This window comes from Thermobia domestica, chromosome 6 (genome assembly GCF_964235325.1).
Source record: "Thermobia domestica chromosome 6, izTheDome1.hap1.1, whole genome shotgun sequence".
NCBI lineage: Eukaryota > Metazoa > Arthropoda > Insecta > Zygentoma > Lepismatidae > Thermobia > Thermobia domestica.
The window spans coordinates 97061952-97084386 of NC_137459.1; the positions used below are offsets into that span (position 1 = coordinate 97061952).

At 37.1% G+C, this 22435-nt stretch overlaps 1 protein-coding gene across 3 annotated transcripts in view; it reads right to left on the reverse strand.

Moving 5' to 3' along the window:
- Window positions 1-22435, reverse strand: part of LOC145688109 (proton myo-inositol cotransporter-like) — a 221342-nt gene that overhangs the window by 102399 nt on the left and 96508 nt on the right. For all 3 annotated transcript variants that reach the window (XM_081761859.1, XM_081761860.1, XM_081761858.1), the window contains exons 2-3: window positions 21512-21609; window positions 4328-4456 (exon numbers count right to left, since the gene is read on the reverse strand). In XM_081761859.1, the coding sequence (XP_081617985.1) occupies window positions 4328-4456; window positions 21512-21609 (227 nt within the window). The remainder of the gene's footprint in view (window positions 1-4327; window positions 4457-21511; window positions 21610-22435) is intronic.

Consider the following 22435-nt stretch of genomic DNA (forward strand, 5'->3'; position numbering starts at 1 on the left):
TCTTCAAACTCCCGATCAATCTCGATCAAGTTTTCAACCTAGATGAGGTTCTAACCTGATATGGTTTTTGTCATATCACTTTGACGGTGTAACTTAAGGGTAGGGGGAGGGTAAAAGTCATTTAAAAATGATCTTAAATGACCGATATTAGTGCCGAATTCATGGTTTTAGGGGTCGCTGAGAACAGTGACACTTCTGATGCCGTTTAAATCCAAAACTCAGCCCCGCAATTGCGGAGGTGTAGATATATATATATATAAAAATGATCGAAATTACCAATATCAGTGTCGAATTCATAGTTTTTGGGGTCGCTGAGATGAATAACGACACTTCCGATGCCGTTCCCCGCAACACGATATATAAAAATCATCGAAAGTGACCAATATCAAAGAGCGCTTTAGTAATAGTAAAAAGTGACTAATGGAACATATTACTATTTTTTTCTTAATTTAGCCCAGCAAAGCGCGTAATTGATGCTAGTAAATTATATATTTAGCATACACATTTTATGCACTAGCTGCTTTAAATGTCTCGTAATAATTATCATGGTCATTTGACATTCCCGCTGCCGTTGCTGCACTATCATGGTGAATATACAGGGGACTGGCCCATCTTCCAAGATGGTATCTGTGTGTTCACAGAGAAACATTCAGGCAGGCTTTTGTACCAGGTCTGGCCTGTACAGTTCTCAAATATAAAATCAGTTGAAAATGTGTAGGGTTATTTGGAACAAAGCATAACACACAAAAATAAGGATTCTCACACTTTGTTGAAGCTATGGAATCTACTGAGTGGATTCAAATCGACTGCAACACTTTGTGGAGTTACTTCCAAACAAAATTCAAACGGTTGTCTGAGCTAATATTTTGTCCGGTGAGTTTATCATCATGGATGTTATAAACACTTACACATTACCCACTTACACAAAAACTAAAGGCCTGTACACGTTCTTAACCTTGAAGTTCTTTTTTATTTTTACGTCTCCTGATCAGTTCGTCTTCAAAAAGTTTCTGTAATTGGAGATTTTTGAAAACCAAATTAAATATATTGATATTTTCGTTCATCTCTGAACAGCAAGATAATACCCTACCAAGGTAGGTATCGTTTATTGTCGCATCGGAAACAACCATATAATATGAAAAGTAACATTTTCGTTACAAGAACTAAAAATCACAAGAGTAACATTACTCTCTTTTGCGAAAGATATACATGTAGATTTTCTATTCTGTAAGAAATGTTACCTATTTTCTTTAATGGCTTGGTTTCAAATTGAGGATTACAACATAAAAACAACAAAAACAGACCGTGGCCATTTTCAACTACAAGAAGGAATGGTAAATTATATTCAGAAAATTACATATTTTTGGCTGAGCGACACTTTAATCTGCGTAAAACTAAGAATTTAAACATGAAAATACTTTAATATGATATAGAAGCTACTATTGAATACCTGTGATAATATTGGAAACATGTCAAGAGTTGCTGTGTATGTATTCTTGAATGTGCACAGTGTTTCATACTAGAAGTAATTTCTAATTAATGTACTTAGTATTTCTTAGGTATATGTAAATGTTTTGTATATATCAAATACATAAAAACAAAACCGCAGGTAGACAAATGTTATATTTCGTTCGCTTATTAGAAAACAATTTACAGTAACCTACGACTTGATTATAGTTACCCTTTTGCAAGCAATGCTGTTGGTAAATTTCCTTTGACGGTCTTTTGGGATTGCGTAGGCAATTTATTTTTTGAGTGTAATGATATAATACCTTTATGATTATTTAAGTCAAAGTACTATGAAACTAAGTGGTAATAGTTTTTTTAAAAAAAGATATTGTTTATTACCATTTTTTAAAAGAAAGATTCCAATACTCTTCATGCATATGCTATTCTACGCGTTTTGATTAGCTGCAAAAGCAAGAGTAAAAATTGAAACTAGTGGCGCACAAGATGAGATGAAACGAGACAGAATGTTCATAACGATATTCGAGAAGAGATAGCTTTAACTTTTGTTTCGTGTGCATTCCTAATTTAAACGAGTGAAAGCAATTGGCAGGTACTGCCATTGATTGATCGTATTAATTTTAAATGTGTAAAAAATATTCTTTTATCAATCTTCAAATGGATTTAAATTGAAAAATTTACATACAAGGCACGTCCAGAAAGTAAGTTTCCTTTGGGCAATAAACACAATGACCTTGAAACATTTATTGCCACATATACAGGACAGGTAACACTACTTTCAAACATATTCAGCACCGAAATTCAGACATTTCTCATACTTTGGGATCAACTTTCATACTACTAAGTCGCAAGAATCAGCCTCTGAGAGTGGAACCAATGTATGACAGCAGTCTTGCATAAAAATGCTTACAGGACAAGAATTTCTTGAGGTGTAAGAAAATATGAAAATCGCTCGGAACACGATAATGCTCGCCCGCACAGGTCATGTGACAACCGATCTTCTGCAGTCGTTCCACTAGGACGTGCTTGAACTCCCACCATATGGCCTGGATCTTATTCTGGGCAATTCTCATGACTCGTTACGCTTCAAGAAATTCCTGCCCGACAAGCATTTTGACAGTGATGAACAAATGCAGACGACTTTCATATAGTGGCTCCACTTCCAAGGGGTTGACTGTTACGATATCGAAATACGGAAGTTGATCTCGTGGTATGACAAATGGTCTGGCGGTAAATATCTTGAAAAGCAGTGTCGCCTGAGCTGTATCTGTATCAATAAACACACCGTGTCCATAAAAATATTATCATACTTTAAAGTGATGTTACGTCGATTTGGATACTCGTATTTAAATGAAATTGGCCCCATTTGAAAGAAAAACTAAATAGTTTTGTGCATGTCAACGCTATGTCAATAATAGACGGGATCAAACCCAGAAAAGTAAATTCACTCAAGTTTACTTTGTCATTAGTCGATATGGGTTCATTGTTGAAAATTTAGCATGCACTTGCTGTTTCTGCTGGAGGCCACTTGGGAAGCTTTTATGTTTCTGTACTGTTATACCATAATGTACTACCGTAAATTTATTTCCTTTCGTTGTGTTGTGTTGTTATTAAAGACTAAATTTTAAGGAGTTACGACGACCCCACAGGAACATGCCGGAAATGATAATGTATCCTACAAGTGGTCGCCGAGGTTGCCTGACTTGCGGGTCTGTGACTTCTTTTTATGGGGTTACGTAAAGAACTGTGTCCTTGTACCCCCATTGCCTCAAAACCTACAAGAAGAGAAAGTTCGTATCAGTGCTGCCATCCAATCCATTTCATCAAATATGTTGGAGCGTATGTGGCGTGAATGGGAATATCGTCTTGATGTTTGCATCTCCACTCGTGGGGCTCACATTCAATGCCTATGGGGTGGTAAAAAAAATATTTGAGTTTTTCTTTCAAATATGACCAATTTCATTTAAATACGATTATCCAAAGCGACGTAATACCATTTTAAAGTATGACAGTATTTTTATGGCCACGCTCTATTTCGAAGTCACAGTCTTCTTTGCGTTTACCACTCTTGGAAAATTTATTTTCTAGACGAGCCTCGTAAATACATAATAATAATAATAATAATAATAATAATAATAATAATAATAATAATAATAAAGAAATGGCTGGAGAAATAACTAAAAATTATTCAGAAAAAGGTGACGATACCGCCAGAAAAAAACTTCATTAAATTGAAATCAAATTTTTCAGGCTTGCGTCCCACGGTTATGTCTGGTAGGCTAAAGAAGACAGTTATGATGAGAATAAATGAAATAATGGAATGAAAAACGGAGGAAACGGAGAAAACCAATAACACTCTCGCACACCGCAACACTGTTTATTACTAAAAAAAAAATCTACTGAAAACCATTTCTAACGTCATATATAGAAATTACGAATTTCTAAGAAATAAGCAGTACCTCCATTACATAGGTTATATCAACCGATAGCAATCTGCAAATGGTAGAAATCTATAAATAAGTACTTATAATATTGAAATACTATAGTATAGTAATGTCGTTCCTAGTAGTAGTATAAGCTGTTAATCTTTTCGTTCATATAAAGATGGAACTTACAGACACTCTTCTACATCTCTGGATATATCAACTTTAATAATTGCAAATCGACGTCGCATCCTATGAAGACTTCGTTGAGACCTACAAAAGCGTTTTTTTTTCTCTTTTTACTGACAGGCGTATAAATTAACTACTTACAAAGGAAACGGACCAGACACACTGCGATGGATAATATATATAATATAAACAAGAGAGTTACATTGTTTGCAAATAGGTTATTAAGACAATGTGGTGAGCAAACTTACCAATGCCCATTCCAACTGTTATTCGACCAATTAAAAGCACTTCCTTAATCTCAGCAACACCCATTATTATGGATCCTGCTGTGAATACAAAGCTAGCTAGGAGTATAACAGGTTTTCTTCCCACTTTGTCTGAAAGAAAGAAAGAAAAAAAAATATTTGAATTGAACAAAATCAAAAGTACATAATTTCTGTAATTCAAATTAATTACCTTATTTGAAGTACGTGTCAAAAAGTGATAAAACTACAACAGAAAATAAATTTGTGATGATTTTGAAAAAAAAAAAAAGTTTTTCCTTATCATTTGGGAGGCATATTTGATACTATGTATTCGCATTTAGTTAGACAGCAGCATTCTAATAAGAACTACCATTATACACCAACCCACCCACACACACACACACACACACACATATATATATATATATATATATATATATATATATATATATAGAGAGAGAGAGAGAGAGAGAGGATCAGGTTAACAGTGTTGCCAACTTAACATAAAAATATGTTTTTCAGATGACATTGTCAGGTTATTACACATTTCAAATCTACATGCCAAAAGAAAACTTACAATATTATATAGTTATTCAGTGTTGCAAACTAAAGGTGCTACACTATCGAAAATGTCCAAATTCTGGTCATCTTTACAGCATTAATAACGAAAGTCAGACGGACGAATCAACGCACATCGAAAGTACTTTGGTGTCCAATTTTATAAGCATGAGTAGGAATAAAGTGACAATGGACTGAAAAATTGACTGTTTGAAAGCTCTTATTTCAAATATATATATATATATATATATATATATATATATATATATATATATATATATATATATATATATATATATATATATATATATATACTTACATAAATACCTCATCCAATCATAGAGATAGTTTTCAATAGGTGTAAAGATCATAATACCGTTTACAGCAATTTTAGATCTCAAACCATTCTGGAGATATGGTGAACACTGGCAAAATTTGCAACACTGATCAAAATTATGTAATATCGAGAATTTCTTGTAATTACACTTGCTAAAATCTACTATTGGGATGTTACCGAAGCAAAAGAAAATAACCATTTTAGGAAGTTCCCACAAATATGCTATTTTAAACAATATAATATTTTTAAGCGATTTTTTAATATCTCCAGAACGGTTTGAGATATTAAACTGATGTAAACGACATTATAATCTATTTTTATTCAAAGCTATCTACGTAATTGGATGAGATATTTAGCACTTTTTCAAAATAAGGTCCTTTGAAGAAAGTCAACTTTCCAATCTTTTGTAACTATTTCCACTTGTTCATAATACGTCATGTGATGACCATAGCATTCGACATTAAGATAATTTAAATATACATTGCTCTGTCCGTCTCATCAGCATTATTACTGTTGCGGAAGCTTCCAAAATTTAGTTGGTTTTCAAATTTTGTGATACTGTAGCGCCCATAGTTTGCAACACTGCATAGCAATTGTGCTGTTGTAGGTTCTTGTTTAATATGTAAGTCTGAAATATATAATAACCTGACGTACTGTCATTTGAAAAAAATGTTTGATTGGCAACGATGTTAATTTGATTGTGTTGCGGAGTATGTCGAACAACGTCTCCCTGTCAATGTTTGCATGGTACGAAAGTTCAGCGTTTTCTATGTATTAGTTTAAAATTTACAAGAGCATATCGAGGTAAATGATCCAACCTGTATGTTAAGGTGATCTTTATTTTTTGACCTCCGAGTTTTATTAGAGTCTCACTCCCTAAAACGGTTCCATATCAGACCAAAGTAACAGATGAAGAAAAAATATAGCTCAACTGTATAATATTAAATGGTGCCACAAGCAACCTCATATTTTGAATGCCTTTACAATTATGGGTAACCAGGGCAAGAGTGAACGCTGGGGCAAGAGTGAAAATGCTATTGACGAAGAAGTGGCAACGTCGGTAAACAAACGAATGTTGTAAATTAGTTCGGCACGAAACATGTTGGAACGGAAAAGAAGGGGAGCCGTGTGTGTGCAGTGTGAAGAGCAGCAGAGTAGAAAGTTTGTTGCAAAAGGAAAGAAAAGAAATAAAAGATTTGTAGGTAAGTGTCACAGTTTATAACGTAGTTTCAGCTGAAGGTGCAGGATTGGAAATATTTACTGGAGAAGCTGTATAAGTTCGTATTTCTTATCAGTGGTACGCAAAAGAAACAAGTGCTCTGGCGGGAGATGGCAGGCAATTATTGGAAGATACCTGAAGCGGGGCAAGAGTGTACGGAACGTTCACACTTGCCGCTTGTTTTAAAGTTGGGTAAGGAAAATGTAGGAGCCAACACGTAACACTGAGTAAAAAACATTTGCAGAGGTAAGACAGAAGTTGGCGGCTATAGACTACTAACAAAACGTTTGCATTATCATTTAGAATTTCGCAGCCTGAGTTGTTGAGCATATGTCATGTCGCACGGGAACACAAAAGAAGGTAGAAATTCGCATCAAAGTCATCTACATTCATGGGTACGCCCAGCCAATTCAATAGGAAATTGTTTTCAGATACACCAAACGGTGAAATGAGGATTTCCTGTATCATATGCGAGTTGTTTCACGAATAATGTTCCAATCTTAATCAAAGGAAGTCTGTGTACGTGTGTGACCACTGTGTGCACCGGAAGTAACATTTTTGTGCTTCGTGATTAATGTTGAACTGATTTCTCCTATTTTCATATTTTGTAATTATAGCATGTATGATATACAATACTGTAACATTTGTTGGCAGTTCCATTTGACACTAATCAGTTTGGTATTTTATAACTTCCTTAGTTCCATGTAATCAGTGTATATATATCTGTGATTCAATGTATTTTTTGGTGTTTATGCCTACGTTTCTATGTGTTGATTCGACTGTACATCGTTGCCCCAACCATTGTTTACTCTTACCCCACCATATGGGGCAAGAGTACAAAATTTTTCCTTCGTCAAAACTATGTTATTCCTCTGTATTCTCTGCTTGATTTGCTGCAATTAAACTGTATATGTTATTAGAGATAACAAGCTTTCACATAGAGAATATATTGCGTTTTTCTCTGTCACCATTCCACCGCAATTCTTTGATTTACAAAAAGTGTTCACTCTTGCCCTGGTTACCCATATACACTACAATAAGAGGCGAAGATACCTTGTAAATTAGAAACCACGATTGAAAGTTGAAAGCAGATAATTGAAGGTAATAAATATTAAATGATTACAGACAAGTTGGAAATAACGTCAGATGTGTGATTGTGGTGCAAAACAATCCCAACACGACATGTGACATGATCCCTTCCACAAATTTTAAGCCTGAATTCAAGATGTCAGAATTCAAGATGGTGGCCATGATGGAACCATACACTAATAGATGCAGGTCTACCTCCATTACTCCCATCCAAGATATGGTGTCACTTCAACTGGCAGTTCCACACTTACAGAGTATTTTGTATTATATCGTCTCATGGCTTATTTTGGTCTAATATGGAACAATTTTAGGAGGTGAGACTAAAAAAAAAAAAAAAAAACTCAGAAGTCGAAAACTAAGGACCATTCTAATATATATAACTATTCTTGCTCAACTACACATGAATTGCTCCATTTTCAAATTTTATCACATTATGTTGATAATGATAACATTGGGATACCTGACTTTTTAAAATTATTAACGGTCCCAAGAAAAGGAATATTTTATTCCCGCTAGTTTTAAAGCTCGCTTTAGAATAGGGTACGTTATTAGGAAAATTATAAGTTGACAACAGAGAATTAACATTGAAGAATTTTAACCAATTGCTCATATATGTATATATAGGCTTACTGACAATATTGGCTCATTTAGAAATTATATGAGGAGATATTTTCACAACATTTGAAGAAAGTACTCTGGAAGTCAATGTAAACAAAAGTAACTAGAGACAAATCCTGACACTAATCACAAAATCAACAAAATCGTAATAATGTATTGAAGAAAAACTTAAATAACCATGATTTGTACTTCTATGTAAATAGGTTATAAATAACAGATAATTTTTGTCCCCTCGAATGCTTGCTTACAAAAGTGTGCTTCAAAATATTAGTTTTGGTTGATTTCTTTTTAAAGAAAAGCGGGTGTTTAAGTTTTAATACGACTGTACAAGATCAAAAAAAGAAGTTCCATCACTTTCAAATTAAATAATGGTAACACTGAAATCTAATCATAATTTTTTGTTGAAGTAAAAATTAAATAATTTTATTTGGTAGAAACAATATCAAGTATAAAACTAGTGAAGAAGCTTGTATAAATTTTGGCACAGAAAACTACTTTAAAAGTGAACAAACTTCAATGATTTTGTATTTTAAAAAGAATGTATAGTGTGTCAGTTGATGAGAAACATACATGTAGCTACTCATCAGTTGATGAGAAACCTACCCCTCACAAAATAAAGGTAATTATCTGATTTAAACAAAAAGTAGTTGAGCAAGGTTCAAACATGAATAGCAAGCGAGGAAGGGTAGATAATTATACTGCAAGGAAAAATACACTACATAGTTTTCGTTCCACAACAAACATGCAAGGAAAAAAAGTGAATAATAACAGAAATTGTTCGTCAGTTTCAATTCTGCTCATAATGAATTATGATTCCTTATTTAACACTGAATTAATAAGAATAACTTCCAACACTTAGGAAGTTATTGTTAAGTACATACTTATACATACTCGTAACAAATAACTATGCGAACTAAGATTAATGATAATAGTGGGAAACACATGTACTCCGGAAGAATCTTTTATAGCTCAAGTAATATCAAAGAACTTAAGGCAAAATCTAAAGAAATAGAACTGAGGCATTTTGGGTACTAACAATGAATTCAACAAAAGTTACATACAATATTATATGATGCTAGGAGTCCCAGATCAAGTGAGTTTGTAATGAATAACATGAAGCTGTGGGTTTAGTCGGAATTTTTCCGTTTCCCCCAAATTCTCATTCCATTCATTCTTTCATTATAATTCACATTCATCAATCATCAGTCTCCATTAGACTGAAAACTATAATTGTGTGACGTAAAATTAGAACAATGCTCGGAAATCACATTTGATGAAATTTAGTAGTAATATCAAACTGTTTCCAATAGCCTGTAGTACCAATTCTCGTACTTATAGTGAAAGTTGTTCTATTTTACCTTAGAAAATACAGTTTGAAAAGAAATGTACGATTACTTTGACAGTTTAAAAAGGCATTTGCAGGAAACAAGACTTTGTTGAGCCCACCATTAGTACCTGCAACGCCTCAATTTTAGTCATTTATTCCGCAGAGATGTGGAATTGCTTGGTAAATCAAAAAGAATAGTCGAGGATGAGAGTTACCCAAAATTGAAGTTTTTTAGAAAAATAGATAGATTCATGCGTATGAAATCCCTGCCGTAGATGCGTCATTCCAAAACCCCAAAAATAAAATTTAAAAAACACACAAACAAAATACCAGGTTAATCAAATATTTACCGTCTGGAAACACCTTTTGCCATCGTTCAGCCAACGATTAGAATGCATGTCGAAAAAAGTCTGAAGTCTGAAATACAAAGAATTTCACAACCACACATTGCACCTTCCGATCATCACGGGAAGTCTTTCGTCCCAAGAAGTAATCAACATGCCGAAAGAAACTGTAGTCGATGGGAGAGAAATCGGGAAAATATGTAGAGGGAGAGTCAAGAAATCTGCAACGTTCTTTGCGCGACATGTGAGCGTTCATTTTTATGCATGACAACAGTTTGTTTCTGACTATTGCTGGATTATCATTGACAAGGTTGCGGTATATCAGGGGAGTAGCCAGCAAGTTTATGTAGGAGGGACCCTTAGTTTTTCAGTATTAATAAATGTGTTCGTTGTATGATTTTATTACCTAACTTATGGCTTGCCCTTCTGAGGCCGAGAGTTTGTTGAAGGAGTAAATATAAAAGAGATTTCTGTTATTTTTTCTTCACCCTCCAGGTTTCTTTCATCATACATTGCAGGACGTAACCAAAACATATTCATGCATCGAATCATTGAAGCGTTTTGTGTATTAAAGTGCACAAAAATATTTAACATATTCGCATTTGTTCATGTGATCTCAGGTTCAATTGTCGGTGGGGACATACATGAGAAAATTGAAAGCTAAAACAATATGAAAATAGTATTCAAAATTCAGGAAATTGATATTTAAACTTTAGCTATCTATTGGGACTGTAAGGCTGTAGTTAAATTAACCCACACGTTTCGTGAAGATATATTATGTCGTTATTGTTTATTTAATAGAAGCTACCAGATACATCCTCAGAGGCCACTTTACACTGTAGTAATCAACAGATGAAAACATTGGAAAAGGAATGGAAGGAAGGTCTCCAGAGCCTTAGATAAAGGTACTAACCTAGTATTTGCCCAGTATAACTGAGGAACAACCTTGGAAAGTCCTCAGTCAAGATGGCTGGTCTCCGAATTCGAACCCGGTATTACCCAATTGCGAAGCAATAATCCTAACAACTAGCCTAAGCTCGCTCCGTATTATTATTATTATTATTATTATTATTATTATTATTATTATTATTATTATTATTATTATTTAGCTAATAATTAACGTAATGTTCTAAAATTAGTGCAAATTAAACCCTACTTTCTTTATTGCTGATGTTATAGCTAATAACTCTACATGAGACATCAGTCCCCCATTAAATGCGCCTTTCTCAAGAAAGAATACTAGAACTGGAATTCAGGAAGCGGGGGTGAAGAGATTAATGAGGATGAGGAAACTATGTACGATGCAAAAACTGAGTAATTATGACCTCATTACAGATATATTCACTTACATACGTCAACTAATATTTCTCTGATACAGGGCACTCTTACTTTCTATAGTGGCAGGAAATGGCCCGCTTTTGTAAACGAACATACTAAGCACGTGCGTATAGGCGCGATGTCCGTGCAAAGAAACATAGGTAAATAGATAAAACTAGAAAAAAATAAGGAAAACGAGGGGAAAATGATAAAACACTCTTCAACTTAAAAAAAGCTAAAAATAACTAACTTAGAGCTACGAAAGACGCGAGACGAATTTTATTGAAAAGATTGTTTTTCCTTAGAGATTAGTTGTGCTAACTATGAACATGAATTAAAAAGAAAACAAGTAGCTAGCTCTGAGTTTCGAAATCAGTTGAAAAGAAAATATTGAATAAAATTTAATAATAAAGAAAGCATTTATGATAATTAAAACAAACTAAACTCTTGGCACGACAGTCCTTTGGTTCCTACCAGCGGGCTTACGTTCAAAGTGGGGATGTGTAGTCAACGCATCGACACCCGAAGTCCCTAATGCCGGCTTTCTAGACTGGAGTCCGCTACCTCTTACTTAAGATAACTTCCCAATTATCCTCGCGATGCTGGGTTAACATCAAAATTGTTGAGTGCCTCTCCGGAAATTGAACCCATGACCACGAGCACCGAAAGCACGCGCTAACCACTGTTTTTTATATATAAAAAGGTAACAGCTTTTTATCAGATTATTTAACCTGTTGAACACTGCACGGATTATACTGTAACCATTATGACACCACACAGACCTAGAAGTAAACGAGGACAGTTAAAAACACCTATGCCCGAAGCGGGATTTGAATCCAAGACATTCACAACAAACGATCCACAGCCTAATGCCGCAGACCACTCGACTATGGCTGTCGGGTTTTCTCGGCTAAGCCGTACCACATTTAAGGTAACTGATTATTTTAAAAGTTGCTCCTAAACACTGACAGTCTATCTAACATATAAGTCTTATGTATCAAATATTTCTTGCGATAATACCATACACTCTCCGTCTTCTATAGACGAAAAGCTATAGTTACCCACATTATCTAGTACAGAAATAAGTTCTGATTCTCTAATAGTTGCTGATGGTGATAGTCAAGGTTCACCGAAGCATGATCCCCAAACCTAAACTGAGATATTTATGTCACTGGAACGCCTGAAAAGTCATAATGGGTAAGTGAATTTCCCACTTGTCAGGATGAAGGGCGATGGTGATGTAAAATGCGGGGCTGTTAGAGGTACTACTTATAATAATTGGATTTATAATTTTCTATGTTGCCGTAAACCCTCTTCAAAAAGGTAACTATTAATCTCTCTTTGAAACTGTTACATAAGGAGTTTTATTGCTATCATTAGGTTGCATATAAATCTCTTCATTCCGCAACTATCGGATTTAACGCTTAACTTTCACATCTCTTCTGATTTACGAATATTTAAATCGCGATATCCCCTTAAGGTCAATTAGTGATATTTTAACTCATTTCAAACCAACTTTATATATGGTTAGTCTTGTTATATGGGAATAATTGAGACCAGAAGCAGTCTACAGGCTAAGTCCAAAAGAATCTTGGTCGACCTCCTGATAAACCACGTCTTTCAGCAAGGTGAATTGTGGCCATCCGATACCCACATGAGGAAATCTTCGGTTCAGTGTGAAAACTTCCATAAGAACCAGCACTCTAATCAGTGGAATGTAGATAAGGGGCACCAAAAGTCATAGTTTATTCTAAGTGCTCATATTGTGATTTACTAAAAAAATATTAAATCTAATTGTAAGGTATACATTTATATATTTTGAGCAGATTGAGCAAGATAAATGTAAGTAAAAACTAGTCAATACTTGTCTTAACTGTTTATGTTTTCTTAACTGTCAATGAAATAGATCTCTTGAGGAATTTTAAATATTCGAGTTGCGTATTCCGGTTTCAAATATATAATGTGTGTGTATTTTATCTCGGCCCTGCAGCCGAGCGGACCTAGATTCGACATTCGATCTCTCATCCGGATCAAATCAGATTTTTTTTTTGAGTTGAATGCGAATGAAGATAAGGAAAAGGTCAGTTGTTGGTGTGGGTATATCCAACATACTACCTGGTTGCGGCAGTTCAGTTACACCGTGAACTTGCATAAGAACAGAGTGAACATGAAACATCCACAAAGCGTCAAAGGGCGTGTATGTTGTACAAGTTCAAACTGGGGTCAAACGCCGCTGCAGCAGGGCGGAAGATATGCCAGGCCTTTGGTGAGGGTGTCGTGACTACGTGGACAGTGCTGCGGTGGTTTAACAAGTTTAAGGACGGTGTTGAAGCACTCGAAGATACACCACATGGAGGATGACCAACACATATACAAAATGAAGATCTTCAGCACCACTTGAGGTGAAAATGGCCAGACATGTGAGAAACTGGGACTAAAATTCACTATGAGTGGAGAAGCCGTTCGGAAGCACCTCCATGAACTTGGGAAGCACTACAAGTTGGGTCGATAGGTCCCACATGATTTGACCGTGCCAGAAAGCAACGCGAGCAGACACATGTGTTTCTTTGGTGTCTGATCTGAGGAAAGAGCAATTTCTGGACAGGGTGTTGAATGTGATGGGAAGTGGGTTCTGTACGAAGCTCCACGGCCCCGTAATCATTGTTTAGCATCCCATGAACAGTTTCTAAAACAGCCAAAACTAGCACTACACAAAAAGAAGGTCTTCCTGTGTGTTTGGTGGACTCTTCGAGGCATCGTGCATCAGGAGCTGCTACCAGCTGGTCAGAGCATCAATGCAACTATGTACTGTCAGCGGTTGAGCCGTGTGCATGAAAAACTCAAAACTGTCAAGGCAACACTTCTGAATCGCAAAGGGGTCCTCCTGTTACAGGACAACGCTAAGCCTCACGTGCCTAGAATGACCCGGGACACCATTCTACGCCTTGGATGGGAAACAGTATTGCATCCACCATATTGCATGGAACAGGTGATAATCCGTCTGATTATCACCTGTTCCATTCCTTGGACAATGTACTTAGAGGCCGCCAGTTCAAACCTCTGGTAGGGGTGCAAAATTCACTTGGTATCTTCTTCGCTTCACGGCCCACCAAGTTCTACGGCCATGGAATCCATGGCCTTCCAGATCGTTGGCAGAAGGTAGTCGATGCTGATGGGGACTATTTTTGATCTTCCAGGTACGTCTTAAGTGACATATTGATGTTAGAAGGTGGTGCGTGAAAAAGCGACAGAACTTTCTTGGTTACCTTTATAGTAGCTTGTTAAAACGTTTGTCTTCAAATTATCAAATATAAGTCGCAGTAAATAGTGTAATGTGCTGTCACAAAAAGGTGTACCATACTATTTTTCGATCGGTATAAGGAAGGGATACCATACTACTTTTCGATCGGTATGGTAAAATAGTATTTTTCTATACTGTTTTACCGTAAATTATTAATTATTTGTGAAGTTCGTTATTTTTAAATGACTGAAGTGAGGTAATCTTACGATGATGTTTTAAAAGCTGGTCATTTTGGGAGGTAGGGAATCATTTGGGGGCCCTGGCCCCGATGACACCCCGTGGCTACACCCCTGCGGTATATTTTGTGGATTTCAGCACTGTAGATTATGCATTGATGATTTCACCTTGTCTGAGAAAGACATGCTTGATCACTACCACCACAGACTATCACACCAGCAACAGCACTTTCTGTGGTTGAAGAAATGGTTTAGGAAACTGTTCTGAAGATTGATCCCGACTCAACCATCATCCTGACCGCTTACGATTGTTTTATTCCTTAAACTTAGAACTGCACATATCTAAAGAGGATTCATGTTGGCCGGTGTAAACTTATATGGCACACATGAGAACAAATTTTTAACTTTAATCTTCGCAGGGAGCCGCTAAAAGATGGTATATGTACGCTTAACTCGTCTGAAACGGGAAGAACACTTTTGCGAGGATTCAATTTCTGATACCTTGAGTCTGGAGACGACACCGCTCAATTCAATAGTATTCATGAATGTGTAGTAGAGTCTCTCTTGACGTTTGAACATTTTTGAATGAGATCCTTTCTTAAAAGGACATTGGTTGGAATAAGATTCTTTAAGCTTTCAGACTCGATACAAAACCAACATATGATATTCCAAGGGACACTGGCGGCTACAGGAGGTTACGATGGTACGGCCGTACCCCAAGTTGTTTCATAGACACTGGAGCGAAGGGAAAGCAGAACATAATATGCTTTTATTGTATTTTATTTATTATTACTATATAAAATACTATCTTTTATTATTATAAAAACAATAGTTTAATAAAATATTTGCTAGACATGAGACCCCGGAGCAAATTTTATTACACAAATTTTGAGTCCAAGATCATTATCATCATCATCACAGGTATTCTACCATTATTGGCAGGTCAGTTGCCGCACTTCCCTCCCTCTATTTCCTGCGAATATAACCTCTAGCACGTCCCTCATGTTCCTTACCCATTGTCTCAACCAGTAACTCTTTCTCTTCTTAATAATATTTAAAATTATTCCGTCCTCCCCCACCATTTCTAACACCCTCTAATTAGTTTTCCGCTCGACCACGTTAATTCTCTCAATTCTTCTCCACACCCACATTTCGAATGCTTCCAGTCTGCTTTCATCATTTTTGGCAAGTTGATTAATTGAAAGAGTTTGGCTGGGTACGTCGACACCGAGGTCTTTTGCACCCTTCTGTGGCATTAAAATTAAGAAGTAAAAAGGCATAAGAGCATATTATCCCAGGAAAAGTATAAATTAAAAGCGCAGTCTGTAGCATAATAGAAGTGTCAGTTTACTTAGGAGTTAAAATGTCATAGCATTTAAGAAATGTGCGAACTCAATACACAAACACAAGGACTGGATAATATACAAAGACATGTTAATCTTCTGTCGGGGCAGCTCGGCAATAGGTAAACACATGTGGGGCAGCCCATAATTGGTACTGGATATAACGGTGCATGAAAGAAATTAAAAGGAAGGAAATGCTATAACAAGCATGAAACCACCATGAGGACACAGAGAAGCACGTGGCAAAATGAGAAGTAATTAGAAGAAACGTGAGAAATGCACTTACAGACTAGTCACGACTTGAGCATGGTGTAGGAAGGAGAAAACTTTGAGGATCACCTGGGCATCGTCTCCAAGCAATGCAAACATATCAGCTGGTAGTCCAAGGCGGGCTCTCTCAGGAGCAAGAGAAAGACACTCCATGAAAAGATGGCGGATAGTGACTAATGCACCACAAAAACTGAAGGAAGGCGGAGTCAAACTGCAAACCCTAAAAACGAACACGGTCCACATAGGACAGGCGAGAGCAGCCAAGGAACTGCTCAGCATCATAGGCACAGTAATGAAGGCAAGAAAAATGAACGCAGCGTGTTTAGGTTAAGAAAAAGGTGAAATCAGTACTGGCAGATCATCTAGGCGGTTGAATGCTAACTGCAACTGGCGAATAATAGTACGGAGATCACGTGTGCGACAGTAGATCGTAAAATCTACATAAAGCAGCCAATGAACAGGAGTGGAGAGCTCTGACTCATGCTGTTCACCGCCACAGAAAACAAAGTGATACTCAACACACTGTCCTGCGGAACTCCACCCTCATGTGGAAAAAGAGCAGAAAGAGAAGATCCAAGTTTGACTCTAAAATAGCGTTGTTGAAAAAGTTCTAGAGAAAGAGAGCCAAGTGGCCACCTAAACCCCAGGTGTGCAGTTGCCGTAAAATGTCGTAACGTCAAGCCGTGTCGCAGGCCTTTTCTAGGTCAAAGAAGAATGTTATCAGATGTTCTTGATGGCGAAAGGTATTCTGGATAGCACTTTCAAGATGCGTCAGATGATCAGTAATTGAACAAAGGCACCGAAAGCCACATTGGAGATTGGAAATGAGTCCATGGTGTTCAAGAAACCAGACTAAGGGTGTATTGATTATCTTCTCCAAAAGTTTACACAGACAGCTAGTAAATGCGTTTGGGAGGTAGCTTCCGCTAGACGTGGAAGGTTTACCACGCTTCAAAACAAAAATAATATAAGCTTCACACCAGACAACACGAAAGAGTTTTCAATCCAAACACGATTGTACAGTTCAAGATGATGTTGCTTGCCATCTGCAGGAAGATGCCGGAGCATAACATAACAGATGCCATCAGGGCCAGGCGCCGTGTCCTTCGTAGAGCCCAAAACAGTATCAAGTTCAATAGCGATAGAAGGCAAATTATAATGTTCAGCATTCCGAGAAAGGGAATGAAGTGGTATACGTTCGGTACGTTGTTTCTGAGTGAGGAAATGCATTTCCCCAGCATTTCCTTTCAGGTAATCAGTCCAGCCGACCCTGCTGGATGTGTATGCGATTCACTCTTCTGCCCCATAGCCGCGGGTCCAGGCGTCATCCAAATACAAATCCAGTTAGCATTAACAAGGCCAGAACGAGGTTGTAGCCCAGAGAGTAGTCCACATCCGAAGCTTATTTTGAAACTATGATCGATCGAAGGTTTTAAAGCCGGGGGATCGGCCCGGCACAGCCCCCAACCTGAAGGACCAGTGGCTGATTGCAGTTCCGAAGAAATGTATGATGGGGGCTCCACATCACGATGTCGTGTACGAAGCATTTTATGAGTCTTTTACTCATTTTTTTAAAATTCAAGGTTCTATAAAATAGACTTTTCATTCTCCTCAAGGCTTCTTTCGCCATTCATATCGTTGCTTCTATTTCGCGTTCGCACTTCATATAATCACTAATGATACTACCCACGTATCAAACTAGTTACCTGTTCTGTTTTCTCCCTCTTACCTCTATATTTGACACCGACCACTTCTTTCCAATCACCATATTTTTGTCCTCTTAACATTTCTTCTCATCCTACATTTTCTGATATCTTATTGACTTTCTTTTATGACTCCGCAACAAGCACTATATCATCTGCAAACTGTATACACCTAATCATTCTACCTCCTACCGAAAGGCCGTCTTCATTATGCAGGCTCTCCATCACTATCTCTTGTGAATATATATTAAATTATGTTGGAGAGATACATTATCCCTGTCGAACTCTCCTTCCAATTGCAACCTTTTCTGTCATTTGCTTCCCTATTCTAATATTTACTAATTAGTTCATAGATAAGTTTCTTGTAAATACTCGATCTTCTTAATCCAACTCAATCTCCTTTAGAACTCCTAAGAATAATTCCTAATCCACGCGTTGGAAAGCCTATTCTAGATCAATACATACAACCTACGACTCTTTCTATTTTACCATAAAATTTTCACCCTTCCACTGATTACTCTTACTAATCCAATTGCATGTTCGCGGTTACGTACTATTTCTTCTGCAGCCTGTTGAATGTGAAGTTTAATATGCTTCCACCGTCTGTTACTACTTGTACCTATCCTTTCCTCTTTCGAGTATTTTTCTTTGAATTCTTCAAAGGAAACATTTCTTACATCCTCGTTTGTCTACTTTTCAGTGTTCGAGATCTTGTTGCCTACTTCTTCATTTCTTAGTTGAATATCCACTTCGGCCAGCACAAGGTAATGATCAAAGAAAATGTGGACTACGGGAAATGTCCTCGCATTCTTCAAGCTATTCCGATACCTGTCCTGAATCATAACATAGTCTATTTGACATATTCGACCGTCTATTGATGATTTACATATATATCTCCTCTGGTTCTCATTAAGCCAAGTATTCCCAATAACTAGTGAATTCTGTCTACAGAAATTTACCAGTCTGTCTCACCTTCAAAAACAGCGTGTTTATTCACCGATTTGTTGAAAACCGTGTGGATGATGAATGTATCGAACCTATAGTGAAGCATGGTGCAGGGCGTCTAACTATTAGGGGTTGGTTTGGAGGCGAGCTTTGTAGGTGATGTTACTAAGATACAGGGAAATTGGACGCTAAAACCTATTATAATATTCTGCAGCACCATGCTATATATTGGGACATCCATCTGACAGGGCGAGGATTTGTGTTTTAAGCTAGTAACAATCCGAAATACACATCTCGACTGTGTATGGCATACTTAAAAGGCAGGGAACCCAGGTGTAACACGCCGATTGTGATAAGATTGCACAGACATAAAGAACATCGAAAAAGAAGCGACACGTATTTTTTTATATCGGCCAACAAGCGCATTGAAAGGGTCAAATAGGAGCATAAAAATGGGGTCAAAATGAGATTATGTGGAATATAGCGAGAACGAGAAGAGATACCGGAAAAGGTTAAATGTACGAAATACTACCCATAGTCGAAGCAATTCAATGAGGTAGAACGCACCCATGAGAAGAGAGCAGAACACCCGGAAATGGGCCAATCACGTGTACAACATTGTCATAACGTGTTACGGAAATGAGCGAAAAGGATGATAAGGAGCAGGAAGAAAGAAACGAAAAAAGAAAATACGTGTCTTTGATTTCAGTGCATACATCACCCATATGCGAAAAAAAACGCAGATTTACCTCAATGCACAAAGATGGGATAACACGCAGGAAGGATGCAAACGCCGTTCGTATAGGCAGCCACCATACAGTACTGCGCAGTGGGTTGCATATGTCGGGTAATTGGAACAAAAATTCATAGCACAATAGAATGTAATAGCAGGTGGTCCACATACGTAAGATAAACAGCAACATTAATATCAGTACCACACATGAGTATCAAAATTATATCACTACGAAAATACGCGTATAAGATAAAAGTAATAGTAACAATTTTGTTTTTGTGTTACTACTGTCTACACACATTTTCGTTTCCAACATCCATCTCATCGTTGTTCTCATTACGCGATATAAGCAACCCACCGCGCAGTGCTGTCCCGCTGGCTGTCTATATGAACGGCGTTTGCTTCCTTCCTGCATGTTATCCCATCTTCGGACATTGAGATAAATCTGCGTCTCTTTCGCATACGGGCAACATGCACCGAAACAAAAACACGTATTTTCTGTTTTCGTTTCTTGTTTCTTCCGGCTTATCACCCTTTTCGCTCATTTCCGTAACACATTGTGACAATGTTGTACACGTGATTGGTCCATTTTAGGATGTTCTGCTCTCTTCTCATGGGTGCGTTCTACCTCATTGAATTGCGTCGACTATGAGTAGTATTTCGTACATTTAACCTTTTCCGATATCTCTTCTCGTTCTCGCTATATTCCACAGAATATCATTTTGACCTCATTTTTATGCCCCTATTTGACCCTTTCAATGTGCTTGTTGGCCGATATAAAAAATACGTGTCGCTTCTTTTTCGATGTTCTTTATGTCGACTAAAAGCAGGGAATTCGTGTTACTATCCGGTTCAAAATCTCTTGTCGTCGCGAATTCTGTCGAGAAATTTGAAGCTTAAAATATACAAAACGGTAATCATGCCTGTTGTTCTGTATGGCTGCGAAACATGGTCACTTACTCTGAGGGAAGAACATAGACTGAAAGTATTTGAGAACAAGATCCTGAGACGAATATTCGGACCCAAGAGGAACGGGAATGGGGAATGGCGGAAACTTCATAACGAGGAACTACATAATTTATATGGTTTACCCAACGTTGTTAGGGTCGTGAAGTCTAGGAGGCTTAGGTGGGCGGGTCATGTAGCTAGAATGGAAGAAAGTAGAAACGCTTTAAAGTCTTGAGTGGAAGACCAATCGGAAAACGACCATTAGGAAGACCTAGGCGCAGATGGGAGGACAATATTAAGATGGATCTCGCAGAGATTGGAATACAAAGTAGAAACTGGATGCAGTTAGCTAAGGATAGAAGTCAGTGGAGAGCTTTTGTGAACGCGGCATTGAACCTCCGGGTTCCATAGGCCATAGAGTTAGTTAGTTAGTTATGTCTGTGCAATCTTATCACAATCGGTGTGTTACACCTGGGTACCCTGCCTCGTTAGAAGGTAGAACACATGAAAAGATACTAGAAACTATGATTTAGGCCTCAAAACGTTCTAATTGTACCCATATTGAACTCTTGTGGCGTCATTTCGACAGGACTGTCCGCTAGGTCATCATAGCAAGTAAGTACAAACAATCAGATGTTCTTCGCATAAAATGGAGCGAAATTGAAGAGTTATTTTTTTGGACAACGCGATGCATTAGATGCCTAGGATCTGGAAAGCTGTAATCACGGTGCGATGTTGGTACTTTGAAGAGAGTAAAATTTGATAATTCTGTGCACAACAATAACTTTGGTTAGTGTTTTATAGCTATGATTATATCCTATAACAAAACTAAGTAGTAGTCATACGGCTGTTTTTCTGTGTCTACCCATTATATATCTAGAACTCGAAGGTGCATTCAAACTTGTCTGGTAGTGTATATAAATTAACACAAAATATAAAAAATAAAATGAATAACTCACCGGTCAAATAACCTCCTGCGAGAGCGAAGACCCATGCAGCTGCAATTGTACTTGAAACGATCGCTTCGTGCCATGAAGTAGTAAGGTGAAACCTTTCGCTGAAAACAAATGAGGAATCGTAAGAAACGTACGAAACAAGTAAGGAAACGTTACATAATAAAGATTTAAGTAAGAAGAAACTTCGAAATAAAAGGGTATCGGTAAAGTAAGAAACCAACATCAAGATTAATGAACAGTATATTTCTAAGATACAAAACGTGATTCACATGTCTCCCTGTAGTCAACTTATTTTCTCAAACATTCTACCACGTTTCTTCTAATTCTCTTCATTCTGTGATGATCCAGAGCACTAAATACACTGGTTATCCTAACTTAAAATTATTTATTCTCAAGACATTTTCTCAAATGTTTCGTCATGTTTCTTTGAAGTATCTTCGATTATATATATATATATATATATATATATATATATATATATATATATATATACAGTGGCGGATCCAAGGGGAGAGCTATAGGGGCTATAGCCCCCCCTTGACGCTCAGGTATACACTGGATAAAATGAGCTTCAATCCTGCTTTACACTGGATAAAACGGCAAAATATAGTTTTGCCCCTCCCTTGATCACATCCTGGATCCGCCAATGTGTATATATATATATACACACTAGAGTAATAGAAAATAGATCGATCTGGGCCAACCTAGGACAACCTAGGCCAACTCAGGAGCCCCTGGGAAATTGAGCATCGTACACCGTGAGCCCACGGTCTTTTACGACCTCCATTTTGGGGGTGAATTTATTCCCTTTTATGAGCACTTTTTAGGGGGTGTATTCGTTCTCTTTTACGAGCACATTTTAAGGGGTGAACTTGTTCCCTTTTATGAGCATATTTTCCAACCCCTACGAACACATAACAGAAGATC